Source organism: Mercenaria mercenaria, chromosome 7 (assembly GCF_021730395.1).
Source record: "Mercenaria mercenaria strain notata chromosome 7, MADL_Memer_1, whole genome shotgun sequence".
Classification (NCBI taxonomy): Eukaryota; Metazoa; Mollusca; class Bivalvia; order Venerida; family Veneridae; genus Mercenaria; species Mercenaria mercenaria.
Window position 1 is genome coordinate 85,864,421 of NC_069367.1, and position 15,699 is coordinate 85,880,119.

At 36.3% G+C, this 15,699-nt stretch overlaps 1 protein-coding gene across 2 annotated transcripts in view; it reads left to right on the forward strand.

Annotated features, from left to right (window-relative positions):
• LOC123543335 (arylsulfatase J-like) overlaps positions 1 to 13,154 on the forward strand; it is a 65,172-nt gene extending 52,018 nt beyond the window's left edge. The window contains exons 6-7 of one of the 2 annotated variants that reach the window (XM_053548845.1): positions 7,372 to 7,386; positions 9,802 to 13,154. In XM_053548845.1, the coding sequence (XP_053404820.1) occupies positions 7,372 to 7,386; positions 9,802 to 10,034 (248 nt within the window). In that variant the 3' untranslated portion in view covers positions 10,035 to 13,154. The remainder of the gene's footprint in view (positions 1 to 7,371; positions 7,387 to 9,801) is intronic. The other variant, XM_053548846.1, reaches the window with a different exon arrangement.
• The last annotated feature ends 2,545 nt before the right edge of the window (positions 13,155 to 15,699 follow it).

Genomic DNA, 15,699 nt, shown 5'->3' on the forward strand with positions numbered 1-15,699 from the left:
GCCACAAGGTAACTGCTCCGGTCGTGTCCAGCATGGTACTCTTCGCAATGCTCCTCCTCAGCCGGCACTCTAAACAAAGAGTCAGCATTACCATGCTCACGACCTGCCCTGTGCTGCAGTACCATATTATAGTGAGATAGCTCCTTTAGCCATCTCGCCAAATGACATTGAGGCTCTCGGAACCCCATTTATTACCTTAAACACGAGTGGTCAGTCCGTAGAATAAACGGTCTGCCAAGTAAATAGTGTTTGAACTGCCTGGTAAATCTAACTACAGCAAGCAGCTCCTTTCTGGTGACACAATATTTGTTCTGCTCTTTCGTAAGAGCATAACAACCATATTCAATGCCATCCTGGACCTGAAATCATTCTGCTACAAATAAAATTATTAGAGGCATCCGTGTCCAGGATGAATTTGTCAGATTCGGTTAGAAAGGCCAACACAGGCGGTTTGTTTGTTTGCTTTGGATTTTACACCGTTTTCCAACAGTATTTCAGTCGTATAACGGCGGGCAGTTAACCTACCAGTGTTCCTGGATTCTGTACCTTACAAACCTGTTCTTCGCAAGTAACTCCCAACTTCCCCACATGAATCAGAGGTGGAGGACTAATGGTTTTAGACACAATGTCGTTTATCAAATAGTCACGGAGAACATACGCCCCGCCCGAGGATCGAACTCGCGACCCCGCGATCCGTAGACCAACGCTCTTACCTACTGAGCTAAGCAGGCAGATGGCTGCGTCAGAGCCTCTTTCAAAGCTTCAAAAGCTTTAGCCTGCTCTTCTCGCCATACAAACTGACCTTTGCCTTTCACAGCATACAGAAGTTCAGCTAACATCGAAAAGTTATTTAACAAAGCCTTTATGGTAGTTTGCTTTGCACATGTTGGAACAGGCCACTGTTGGACTACTTCAACGTCAGTCTTAGACATAGCTAAGCTATTGCCACTAACATTTCTTCCTGAGAATTCTATATCTTTCTGAAAACAGATACATTTCTTAGGCTTCAGTTTCAACTCGTATGTGCGAAACCACTGCAAGGCGTCTCTCAGATTAACGATATGGTCTCTGAAACTCTTGCCAAGCACTACTATATCGTCCAGAAAGGCTAACACCGCTTTCCAGGTTAGGCCTCTGAAGACTAAATTCATAACTCGCGCATATATGGCTGGTGCTCCACACAGACCGAATCCCATTCGCACATGCTCAAAAAGACTGTATTTCGTTATGAAAGCAGTCTTTTTCCGGTCTTCTTTCCTGTTGGGAACCTGCCAGTAGGCAGAGTTAGCATCAAGCTTTAAAAATCATACATTCCCTGACAGAGTGTCTAAACAGTCATCCACTAAGAGCAAGAGAAACAAATCTTTCTTAGATTTTTCATTCAAGGCCCTATAGTCAATACACCAACGAACTGTCACGTCCCGCTTCCGGATAAGTACTGGAGCGGAAGCTCAGTCAGATATTGACTCCTTGATAACCCCTGCCTTTAACATTTTATTGAGATGGGCCTCAAACGCATCAGTAAAACACACAGGCGTGCGCCTCATGTGTTGCTTAATTGGTTCGACATTACCCGTTTCAATTACATGTTCCATTGCAGTAAAATTACCAAGATCAAACTCATCTGGAGAAAACACATCTTGGTACTCAATAAGCTGAGCCAACTGCTGCTGTTGCTCCTCATTCAAATGTTCACAGGAATCGGAGTATATTTGCTGAATGTGGGGCGGGAGAGCACTATCATTCTCCTGCCTAGGAACAGTGTCCTGTTGCCAACCCAGGTCAGAAATTTGATTTATATTATACTCTTCATCCTCCTTTCACACTTCAATAATTTCAGACACTGGATAAGCTCTTCCTATCTCAGATCACTTTGAAATTAACAGAAACTCTGGGCACTGAAGGAAAACCGTTTATACTATCAACACCAAGAGTTATGTGCATGTCGTCAAAGAATATTTTACCCCTACGCATGTCTAAAATTGATTGGCCTTTACCTCAAAGAATGTCAAAACCTAACAACATCTGTTGTTCTATTGGGGCAACATATACATTCTCAGTGTACTATTTCGGTCCTATTTTCAACCGGACGGGACCGACATTGTAGCCGGCTATCCATAACTCCCTCCCTGTAGTCATAAGTTTGACCTATTTGTCCTTAGGGATCTTATGCCGCAAAGACTTATAGACCTTGTCTGAAATAATAGTGACCTGGTCAGCAGTGTCCACAATTCCTTTAACCGGTTGATTTCCCACTTGAATTTCCATGGAAAACTGAGAGGCCGACCTTACCTGGCATATAACAACATGCTCAAGATCAGATTCAACCTCTATATTATCCTGGTTATTACAAGTGCTAGTTATCTAGGGTCGGGGTGCCACAGCCTTGTCCGACCCTTTGTATTTTAACCGATCCTGTTGATCGGTTCTTGACTTTGGACAATCTCTGGGGATATGTCCCTCCTTGCCGCACCCATAACACCAGAGAGGCCCTTTCCTACCTTTAGATTTTGGCCTATCTCTGTTGTGCTTAACCGCCTGGTTCACGCCGCTTGGGTTCGCGCTTTGGCCTATCGTATAAAGCCGAATGTCCCTGCTGGTACTTTCAAACCATTTGTTTAGCATGTTGGATACTCAAAGAACTCAGCATGAACACATTCTGTCCCGCCTCCTTATCCAGTAGGCTCTGACAGAAACGACTTGTGACCTGACTGGTCACAAGCGAATCTGGCAGACTCTTAAATGCTTTTGCCGAAAGAGTCAAAAGCCGGTCTGCATAGTCATCCAACAACTCACCATCTCTCTGGCAAGCTTGTTGAAATTGTGCAGCAGCTCCTGTTCATCAAAACACGCTTCCAGTTTACTACGTAAACTTCTGTATGAGTTCACGTCACCACTATCATGTAGCAATACATAATATTCAATGTTGCCCTAGGCATTCATCTATTCAAGAAGTGGATACATTCCAAGCCATATTGAGAAACTGTTGAAATGTATAGAAGTGTGCAGGCAAGTCTAACTAATCGTGTCCTGATAAACATTTGGCGGGAATCAGGGTTTAAATTTATATAAATGAATAGTTTAAATTTATTTAAATGAATAGTTTAAATTTATTTAAATGAATATAAGCAGTTTCTGGATTACCAAGAGGCAACCTTAGGTTTAAAATTCAAGAGCATACCGTTTACAAAAGTCAAATATTTGAAAAATGTAAAAGGGAAGCAGCTTGAGGTATTTGTTTATCATTTCTAATTGCGGATTCTTTTAAATATATTTGTTTAGTTTGATATACTATATTAATACGATCAAAATCGTTTTAAATCAATAATTCACCTATATTCATCTCCATTTTTAGAATATCAAATGAAAACATTTGTTTTGCTAATAAAATATTATCTTTACTTCAAGTGAAGACAAAGGAAATTAACGTTATTGTTACCCTTACCCTGGAAATATAGACTGTTAAAAACTGTTTCAGTAAAACTATCCTCTTCAGCCCAGAATTTCACAAATCTTCAGCCCAGAATTTCACAAATATAACCGGATTTTGAACAGTATATGGTAGTGTCAATAACAAAGTACTGTTTGCACTTAACATGACATGTCCTCCAAAAAGGATATATGTAGACCTTAACGCATTTAACAGTGAAATGCTAACTTTATATGTACAACATATATATAACATTATATGTTCAAACCGAGTCTGCAATTTTCACTATTTGCCTTCTGCTCGGTGCTTCCGAGGGATCTACTTTCCAGATTTAATTTACTTCACAACAGCGGGTGTTAAGTGCTGTGTGGCGGCCGTAAAATGTCACCGCGACTTCATCTCAGTGTTGTTGTATTTTCTGATCCTTTGGGATCATTGATTTCAACTCATTTAGATTTGAAGATTGAATACTGCTTAAGCCGGTGCTAGGAGCGTGGGCAGTGTTGCTTTTTCCATTACTGCCCATGAATAGACTCAATCAAACACAGTCTGCAATTTTCACTATTTGCCTTCTTCTCGGTGCTTCCGAGGGATCTACTTTCCAGATTTTATTATCTTCCGTCAATGAACTGTTTGAATCCTAAGAGCAGTTTCAGAGTCCGGTAAACGTATTGTGACAGACGGGAAGATGATCAGTCAGACTGTCTGTTCTTTTGTGCTGGGGTTAACGTCGCACCGACACAATTACAGGTCATATGCTAAAGTTAAAGTTTTAATGTTGAAGGAAGACCCCGGGAGACACTCCGTGTATTGTGAACGGAGCAAAGTCAATATATCTCCCAAACATATTTGGATACATACTAATAACTGAAGAAATTTGAAACGTTTCGAAAAAGGTAAACAATGAATTACATTTTAAGGTAGTCAATCGCATTGAAGTAAAATTTAATACACTTTTCAAGACTTGAACATTCTATTTGATATATACTTAATGGAGCAAAAAAGATACATTGTATAGAGTTAGATCCGTATTAGAAATATACATTTTAATGGTTGTTATTAGACTGTAATATTGTCCCTTTTAAATAAGAAAACAGATAAAAACATGGTAATTCTTTCGATTCCAATATAATTTCTAGGTTTCTATTTGCATTTGATGGATATTGTTATGTTTCAACAACTTGAGCCAAAAAGCAAATTTCAAATTTTCAATTCCTAAAGAGGTATTCGTCTACAATTTGCAACATACTTTGCTCGAAGCGTGTACTATTGATATTCCTTCCATTTTACGATAACAACTTGGTGTAGTCAAGATAGCTGGCGATGGTGGACTTTTAAACGATTTGCATGTGCTGTCCGTGGGAAAAGTATATGTCTACAAATACGTGTTCTGTCAGTCTTTATTCACATTTGGGGGCCTCCGTGGCCGAGTGGTTAGAGTCGTTGACTTCAAACCATTTGCCCCTCATCGATGTGGGTTCGAAACCTCATTTGGGGCGTAGAATTCTTCACGTGAGGAAGCCATCCAGCTGGCTTACGGAAGGTCGGTGGTTCTACCCAGGTGCCCGCTCGTGATGAAATAGTGCACGGAGGGGCACCTGGGGTCTTCCTCCACCATTAAAGCTGGAAAGTCGCCATATGACCTAAAATTGTGTCGGTGCGACGTTAAACCCAACAAAATAAAAATAAATAAAATTATTCACATTTGGTGCAAGGAAATATACTTTAGTTTTCAAATCTCTGCCCCTAAACATTACAATTATAGTCGATTATAAATCGTTTAAGGACAATTTCATTTGCACTCCTACCGGCTAAAACTTCATTCCAAAATGGCGTTATATGCTATGTTGACAATTTAGGAATGTGCGGTAAAATTTTACGTGTTCAGTTTGCAGTTGAAAGAATTTGTTCTCATAAAAGAAATTGCTGACAACCGCTCTTGGTAAGGAAATCACATGTTCTAAATAAAAACATACGAGGTGTGTTCCAATAATAATGTCATTTGTGCATTATTTCGTGAATATCGTGCGCTATGTACTCTAAACCACAACGGGCCGATCGAATAATCACAGAAGCATTACACAGGTGAAAATCTCGCTCACAATTTCACTAACATTGATACAGTGTACATTGCTTTTTAGCGTATTCATTACACTATACATGAAATGACTGGTAGAAGAGCTACAAATGTGCTTGAAATTAGGGCCTATATAAAAGGTCGGTCGTTACTGGGCATAAAGTCTATGGATATTCATCGTGAGGTGTGCGACATTTATGGGGAGGGTGAAATGTCTCACAGATCTATTTGTAAGTGGGTTGCCAAATTTAAAACCGGTCAGCAGCAAGTCAAAGATGCTGCTCGTCCAGGTCGTCCTGCAACAACAACGACGAAAAGCAACATACAAAAAATCAGTAATATGTTGAAAAAAGATGCCCGATATACCGTGAGGGATTTTGCACGGTTGACGAACATTTCTTTAGCGAGTTCATGGTATTTTAAAGAAACATCTTCAACTCAGGAAATTAAATGCAAGATGGATACCCCATTTGCTAACAGACGAACGGAAGAGAACCCATGTTGCAAATGCTAAAAATCTTCTCAAAATGTATCCCGAATATAACAAAAAAGCTTTCGACAACCTCGTTACTGGTGACGAGACATGGGTATACTATTTTGAGCCAAAGCGGAAATGTTCAAACAGAATTTGGCCCACTAAAAATGCAAAACATCCAAGTATTGCCAAGCGAAAGCGCACGGTAAAGAACGTTTTGTATGTGATTTTCTTTGATAATAAGGGACCAGTAATGCAAATCCCGGTACCAAAAGGCAAAACGGTAACAGCAAAGTTCTACAAAAATGTTGTTCTGAAAAAATTAAAGTCTTGCTACAAGCGCCGCCGCCCAAGCAAAGGACTCAGGTACGTCCGGCTTTTGCATGATAATGCCCCCGCTCATAAGGCTAGACTTGTGACCGAGTTTATGGCATCAGAAAAAGTTATTGTCCTTCCGCATCCTCCATTTTCACCAGACCTGGCCCCCTGTGACTTTTTCTTGTTTCCAAAACGCAAATTCCAACTGTCTGGAAAGAGATACAAGTAGCGAAATGCCCTTGGGTCTGCAGTTTATCAGTACCTAATGGGTGTTCCCATTAAAGAGTATGAACTCTGCTTTCAAAGTTGGATTGAGCGACTCAAACGGTGTATTCAGGCAGGTGGAGAGTATTTTGAGGGCCAGAGAAATTTAAAATGACGAAAACACTTGTAGTTTAGCAAAACAAAGGCAAATGACATTATTATTGGAACACCCCTCGTACAACTGCCGTTGTTTTGTCTATTCTGTCCCTTTCACGTTCAGCTTTTGAGAGAAACTTGTCAGCCAGATGTGTCTCAAATTTCTTAGTTAACTCCTGGTCGTGAAGCTCTCCATTTTCATTCATTGTGTTTATTATTTCGCATAAAACATATAGATCTTTGTTCGGCTGATGGAATGCAATATAATATTCCCTGTAAAAAACTGGTGCTACACGCTTTTTTTTAGCGGATGCAAGCTGTTGTCTTGGCATTTTTATATTGTTGATACAGACAAGCCTGCTTAAAGATGTTCTCTTTGAGTCGATTTTCTACAGTAATGCGGGGCACTCTTCGAAACGATTTAATATGAAAACAAATAAAATTCATGTCTGTTTCTGAAGTTCTTGCTTTTGTATATTTGCATCTCATATCTTTGAATTCATTGTCATCTTCCTTTTCAGATGCTATCATGTAAAAATTTCGAACACGCTTTTCATTTACATTTGAAAATTCTTTACACACACGCTGTTTTTTATCATATTTTATGTAGAGATATTCATATGTGCATTTCGTTTTTGCATCATCTTTTTTTAATACATTGATACATCACTCCGTTGTTTTTGCAAAAAAAAATTTATGACTGTCATTTAGACACCAGAAGTGTTTGTGAGTATCCTCTCTTTCCTTCTTGTGAAGCAACGTCCACATCTAAATTGACATTTTCTTTCACAGACCTTTTTGATTTTTATAGTCCGTTGTTGCTTCTGTTTTTCTTCTTAGCTAATATACTCATCACCACTTTTATGTTTTCTCTTTCTTATTTCATTTTGCAAGTTGAAAGGATCTTTTAACCTCGTTTACTGCTTTCGGGACTTTTGTTATCAGGATCATTATTGGTCAAACCAAATGTATCTATAGCACTGTTTGAATTACCATTTAACATAACTGGCTCACTTGAAAGAGTTTTTTTTTTCGTTTAGACTATTATCAGTGCTTAGGAATAGATTATTAACATCACCTTCTTTTACATTGAACTATCTGTAGATGTTTTAACCTTAGAATTCCCGTTACCTAAATCAGTGTATATCTTTTCTGTATATGTCACGTGCATGTTAATGTTTGTCTCTCATTTGTTGTTTTAATGGATTTCAATTTATATATTACTGTCAATGTTTTGTTTCGACAGCCTTTATCACTATCTTGTATATAATTTTCACTTTTAAGTTATATATACAAGGTTTAATATTTCATCTCTGAATACATGTTCTTAAACATGTGATAAATGAAATAATACTGAATTTTGAAGAATATTCCCGCATTTGTTTTCAGTTAAAGTGGCAAATCTAAATGTTCTTAATTTTATGCATCTCGGAGGAAGCAAATAGTGGAAATTGTAATTTCACTTCAATTCACTCAAATCCAGCAAACCAAATGTTGTTGGCTTTCGTAAACGTAATCTATGTTTCTATTTTTGATGCGGTGATGTTGTATAAAGAACAAGCAATTAAAAGATTCTTCTTGAGTGTGAAATTATTCTCTGTATGTCTTCTTATGTCAATAGCACTTCGTATGAAAAGTGTATGGTTGCCCATAAAGCTGATGACGTCTTTATTATATGATGAAATGTTCTGCGTACTCTATTAACATCATCGAGCTGGACTTGGATTTCAATAAAGCTGAAAATTGTCAATATATTTTTCTTTGTAGTCAGATTCTATTTCTGAAACAGAATACACTTCTAAAGCCATTTCTCATGAACTGTAGCAATGGATTTTTTTCTTATAATCAAACATGATTATGATCAGTAGATATCATATGATAAGTATATTGCAAAACTATTCTTACATTATCTTTGCATTATTCCTCTTTATAATTTTAAACAACGTAAAAAAAAAACCAAAAAAAAATATCAAACAGGGAATGCCACGCACCACAAACGCAGCCTCCTCAAAACGAAACCCCCAGCACGCAGACGCGTGCACCACACACACACACACACACACACACACACACACACACACACACACTCAAAGCCAACACATAAGGACAGAACGAACAAACAAAGGAACACAATGGGGCACCGCCTTGGAACGGCCAGTGGCAAAAACACCACTAGGGAGCTTAAACCGGTTTATGGTGCACCTAACCTCACTCTTACCCCCACCATGTTCCAAAGACATGGGACAATGTAAGTAATAGTAATCCCCTCCAGGTGAATCTCTTACACACGTAATGGAAACAAAAAGGCATGGCATGTAAAACACAAAAATGCTCGTGAATAAATATATAAAAAACAAACCTCAAGAACCAAAAACGTATGTACTCAGAAGACAGAACAACAAGAGAAACACCCTTAAGAGCCCGACGAAACAGGCCTGAAGACAAATATCAAAACAGTTCAGTCCTGGTAGGATTTCAAAAATGCTTATCATAAAGTCCTCCCCCTCTTGAACAGCGTAAGCCATTTTAAATGCGTCAAAACAAAGTATTCAATAGGATAAACGATACTGTACTTCGGAATTAAATGTGGAGGAATAAGCATACTTATTGCTTTTCTGAATTGCTTTTTTATGGTGTATTTGTTAGTTTTATAAATATGTAAATACCATAGTTAGATAAAGCTCTTCAAGCCAAAATTAAAAGAAAATGATACCAAAATATCAATAGGCCATTTGAAATTAAGCAGACGAAATAAACAAATATTTGCATTTGTCTAGGTGTAGGTTTTAAATAGCCAAGTGCTCAACTATTGCAATTTTCACAAATTAACGCGAATACAACATTTTTTGTACAGTGCACACATTTCAAAATTGTCATACATTCTTTCAGGATGTAAAGTTCATAATATTCAATGATATGTTTGAATACTTCTCGTTAAATTTATCTCACATGCATGTTTTTGAAATATTGCGTCTGATATTTTATCATTAACAAGTTTGAAGAGATCAGCAGTTGCAAAGATTCTATATTTACTTTTATTGTTGTATGAATTTTGTTTTATGTAACTATGATGTAATTTAATCCTTTTGCATTAATGCCAATAATGATTAGATGCAAGCAGCCAGATTTATTATGTTGTAGGTCAGAGTCCACGAAAGAAGCTGTCTAGTGATCTCCAAAACGTCTGTCTGTTCAATATAGAGAGCGATCCATTTGAACAAATCGATTTGTTTGAGCATTTCCCTGAAATAGTACAACATATGCTTCGAAGGCTTGAGGATTATGAGAGAGGTTCAGTGTCATATCTACTTCCTGGAGTTGATTTGCGGGCAGACCCTCAACATCATGATGGATTTTGGCAACCATGGCAATAGAGTGAAACGATTCCGATCCCATCCAGTACATCAGTGATAAAACAGAATAGTCGAAATCTTGCTCAAATACTCGTTTACGGATTTCTTGGATTTAAGCTTTTGATATACAATTTTGATATTCTTTTCTTAAGTTTTAACAATTGTGAAACAATATATAATTTCATAAAAGGATGGCAATCGCAGAAAAGCATCAAAATGAAATTAATACTTTTTCATTTAAGTTATATATATATATATATATATATATATATATATATATTCTAATGTCACTATTTAATTGTTTGAATCTTTGAAAAAGATGTTGACTGAAATCCATTTAAACAATAATAATAATTTAATCACATGTTTTATGGTGCTTTACGTAATGATGAAAAAAGATTCGTAGATGCTTGTCATCTAATAAGCTTTATTCAAATTAATGCTAATTCATCTGTTGAAGTTTTATAGCTAAATAAATAGTATTTTTATTAAAAATATTTATTTTGCAAATCAAGCTTGGTGTGTATCCAAGGTTGCCAATCGAAGTTTGGTATTTGAATGCACTTGGCATTTTCCATGCTAGTAATCATTAGCGTGTGACCACTGGTCATTCGCTAGACGGCACATGTACAACCAACACAAAATGTAATGGTTCAAAATATATTTGTCAACATCGTAATTTTGCAAGTATAATGTTCAGCTGGGTATTGCATTTGTATAAAATGCTTTCAATTATCGGGAATCTGGATACTGGAGGCGGAAACCAGGATTTCAAAGGTAATTTCAACCTCGTAAATATTGTTTGTTCGTATTCGTAAAATCACAATTGAGGTTATGAAAATGGCATTGCACTAAGAATTAGCATCGTTAAGATTATCGAAGTTATATGAAACATACATCTGATATAAGAGTTAAGCTTGACTGTTCGGTAAACTTTAGAAATTGACGATGAACGTAACTAAAATAATGTTTCGTATTTTTCACGGGACTTATTTTCTCAGTGGTCGTAATCAAATTTATTTATCCCCCCACCAAAGGTGAAGGGGATATTAGAAATGCTATCCGTCCGTGCGTCCGTGCGTCCGCAACGATCTTTGTCCGGACCATAACTCCAAAAGTACTTGAGGGATTTTCTTCAAACTTCATACACTGATAGAACACATTGGGAGGAAGTGCAGTGTGCAAGAACAATAACTCTACCTTGCCTATTTTTTGAGTTATTCCCCTTTATCTTATTTCCTTAAAAAAATTTGTCCGGAGCATAACTCCAAAAGTACTGGAGGGATTTTCTTCAAACTTCATACACTGATAGAACACATTGGGAGGAAGTGCAGTGTGCAAGAAAAATAACTCTACCTTGCCTATTTTTTGAGTTATTCCCCTTTATCATATTTTCTTAAAACATTTTGTCCGGAGCATAACCCCAAAAGTACTGGAGGGATTTTCTTCAAACTTCATACACTGATAGAACACATTGGGAGGAAGTGCAGTGTGCAAGAAAAATAACTCTACCTTGCCTATTTTTTGAGTTATTCCCCTTTATCATATTTTCTTAAAAAAATTTGTCCGGAGCATATCTTCTTCATGCATGGAGGGATTTTGATATATCTTGGCACAAATGTTTACCACCACGAGGCGGAGTGTCATACGCAAGAACCAGGTCCCTAGGTCTAAGGTCAAGGTCACACTTAGAGGTCAAAGGATACAAGAATGAAAACCTTGTCCGGAGCATTTCTTCTTCATGCATTGAGGGATTTTGATATAACTTGGCACAAATGTTCACCACCACGAGACGCAGTGTCATGCGCAAGATCCAGGTCACTAGGTCTAAGGTCAAGGTCACACTTAGAGGCCAAAGGTCAGATACAAGAATGACTTTGTCCGAAGCATTTCTTCTTCATGCATAGAGGGATTTTGATGTAACTTGGCACAATTATACACCATCATGAGACGAAGTGTCACGCGCAGTTCCCTTCTTTAGAATTACTTCCCTTTGTTGTTACTTTAAATAGCTTTTATTGTAACTTTTTCATTACTAGTCGTAGGGAAAAATCGAGACCACTTTTCTGTTGTACAACAAACATGCTAAATCCAATTTTGAGGTGTATTTTGACCAGTCTCTTCCTGATAAAGATTTTTGTGTGGACTTGCAATTTTCTTTTTTTTTTTTTAAGATTAACTTCCCTTAGTTGTTACTATAAATAACTTATATTGTAACATTTGTATAATTGACCCTAGGGAAAAAACAAGACCACTTTTCTGTGGTACAGCATAGATGTTACTCTCCAGTTTTAGGTGTATTTTATTAGTTTTATTATATATAAGGTATCTCTGCCTAGTAAGGAGTTTTTTTTGTGGACTTTAAAAAACAAAAGACTTAAATGATTACTAAACAACCACAAAATTAACATTCCATTTGCAAATACAGCTGCTAGAGTAAAGAAATTTGCTTTGACGGGCATATATTGTGACATTCTGGCACTCTTGTTCCCTGTTAGCTTTCCATTCCTTCTTTTTACAGTAGCCATATAGAAAAACATCATAGCTATACTCTTCATGAAAATTAATAAAATTTAGCAGTAAACCACCTCACTACTGACTTATTCTTTCTTCCACATCTTAAAACCCCTGATGCGGACCACATCCTTCAATTATGATATGCCCGGTGGGGGGATTAGCCATGTCTGACATGGCTCTTGTTACATTGGTGACTCACGTCATTCAGTAGAACCATTCTATATACAACAATTTAAACAAAATATATACTGTTAAATGTAAATGTTCGTGCCCGAGAAAATGTGCTAAGTTGTCGTTCGAGTCGAGTTGTCCGAATATGTCTGTCCGAAAGGTAGCTAGTCAGATAAACAAGCAGAGTCTCATTGGTAAATTCCTGTTGGAAAAAATGTAGATTATTGTTCTTAGGTGGGGTGGGATAATAATGGGTTATATCATTAGATAAGTATGTTAGGTGCAATTATCTATCTTAAGTATATCTTGTATCGATTAAAAGTTATTTTTGCTCAACAATTGTTGTTGTTTATATTACAGTAACCACAGGAGAGATAACTCGCACACGCTTGTTACCAGCTTAAACAGTTGAACATGATTTAATACACTAACATAACAGTGTAATTGCCAGGGAATGTATGGATTTAAATTTCATTAAAATAATTGTTAGTGGTATACTCTTTTTAGAGGCTGAAAGAATGTTAGTATGGATATACCACATTTACATCTGTCATGATCTGACAGTATATAATCACAGTACTGCCTAGGGTCAGAAGGTATTAACAATCTGATGTAAATGTCAACATTGAAGTTTCTAATTTACTCTCTTGTATTGAGCGGCTTATACAAATATAATTTCATATGAGCCGCATCAAGCAGAAAAGGGACATTATAGTATTTTGATGACATTTCTACATTTTTGCATACTTGATAAGTACATGAATTTCTTCACTTAAAATAGAAATTTCAGATTTCAACTTAAATCAGGTAGTAGAGAACGAGATTTCTATGATAGATCGCTATATTTTAAGTAATATTTAAAGAACTTGATGACGCTTTGATCGTTATTTATTCCAAGACATAAACATGGAAAAGCAAGCATTTTGAAAGAGTGTTCAGTTAAAAGCTTTTGAAAAGATTAATTAGGGAAAATAAAAAAACAACATAGAATGAAGTACTTGTCTGAAGCGAAGTATCATAGCATTTGCTCAAATTTAAAAAAGGCTCACCGTCATGTTAAAACGTCTAAGTGACGTCAAAAAACAACATTAACATTAGGGACCTTTTTAGCTTGTCGCGGCTCATATAGTTTAATTTTGTGTATGTTTATTTAATACCGTAGATAAATTTTATTCGAGGTCAGTAATTGTACACTTAAAATCATTGCAATAGGTCTTTAGGAAGTAGGGATTGTAATTGCCTACAGGCAGTAATTTTGTTAGCAGTCATTAAGCCAGTTCTTTTACATGACCTAAATTGTGTCTGTGCGACATTAAACCCGACTAAAAATAGAAAAATATAATCATGATACTTGGCTTCAATGTTTCTTTTGTAGATATTTTAGAGCTACTGCCAACTTAGATGGCATGAAGTAGTTGCCCAGATCAGTTTTTATATTAAATAAAAGCAGGAAGAAGCAGAAATGTTTTACACAGTGGAGTTTAAGTAGGCGTTCCTATTGTTTGTCAGGTTACAAATTAGCTTAATATAACTGCAATTCATATAAACAGGATAATAGAGTATTACCAGGTTTGCTTACTAAGGAAATAAACTCTTCATGAATGCATATAAAACGCTGGAAATGGGTTGCACTTGATTGGATGGATAAGTGGGAAGTGATAGAGTCGTGTGGATCAAAGTTACCAATGTATCACGAAGGAATCTACTGATGTTATAAAATAAACAATTGTGAGCTAATGCTATTGTAGTCTTAAACATGTAAAAATAAATATATTGTCAATTTTATCCAGTGCATAATGTTTGAATGAACTACCCTTATATAGAAATAACTTCTTACCCTTATATAAAAAATAATAATCTCCGTAATACTTCACAAGCTATAGACGGGTTAGCCTGACATAATTTATCAATCGGCATTATTTGCCTAAGGCACCCCCGTTCACCGCTCCAACCCCCTCCCAAAAAAAATGTCACTAAATGAATGCAACTTGGTGCTAGTCTGTATGCGGCAAGTACTGTCATCTGCCAGATTAAACAATTTTGTCAATTTTGTTAATTTTGTGTCAGTAATGACGTCACAAACCTGATAAAAAATTAATATGTACATATTGAAAATATTAACAGATGTTTCATTACAACTAAACAGAGTTGAACATTCAGAATATAATAATTTTAATATCTTTGAATTAATAGGATCAAAGTGTACTACTGTGATTTGGAATTCACTAATGTGACTTTTAATTTAAGTGTTACCTTATTGTTACCCTTACAGGTAAATGAATTTACATCAGGCTATTATCGTTTTTATGTAATATTATGATATAATAATCATTCAACTTTGTGTAAAACATTTATTCAAATTTGGCGATAAAGGGAAATAAACAGGTGTGGAGTCAGAAATGTTGTTGAGTATATTCTTAATATACGCACCATTTTGCTACCGTTAATAACGTAGAAGTCATGTCATCTATAAAGTTCAGTTTTGACCTTGACATGTCTGTGACCTTGACATTATATTGAAATAACCCTTGGATACAACATTTCCAAAAACATTTCTCTAGTTCATCCACATATAAAGATTAGCAAACATGATAAGTAAAACACACTTTGCCATCGTATGCCACTTTCCCCAGATATATATTATTCTATATAATATTATATATATTAGATATATATTTTATATATTATCAACAGTTTTATTTACAAAATAGTAAAGGTCATTGAGACACAATATTTAAACCAATTTAGATGGTATATGAAAATAAAACGAGTGCACAACGGCATAGTTTATTTGTAAATGCACTTATTTGACTTTGACCCCATTGTACTGTAATGAGGAACCCTAGAAGGCGACAGCCCCTTTTAAATTTCATGTTCGAATCTAAGGAACACTTTACTACTAATTTCCGAGCATTAACAAAAAATGCATTCAGAAGTCACATTTTCCCAAGGTGGCAGACTAATATTTTTTAACTACCTTGACACTTAGTGCTATTGA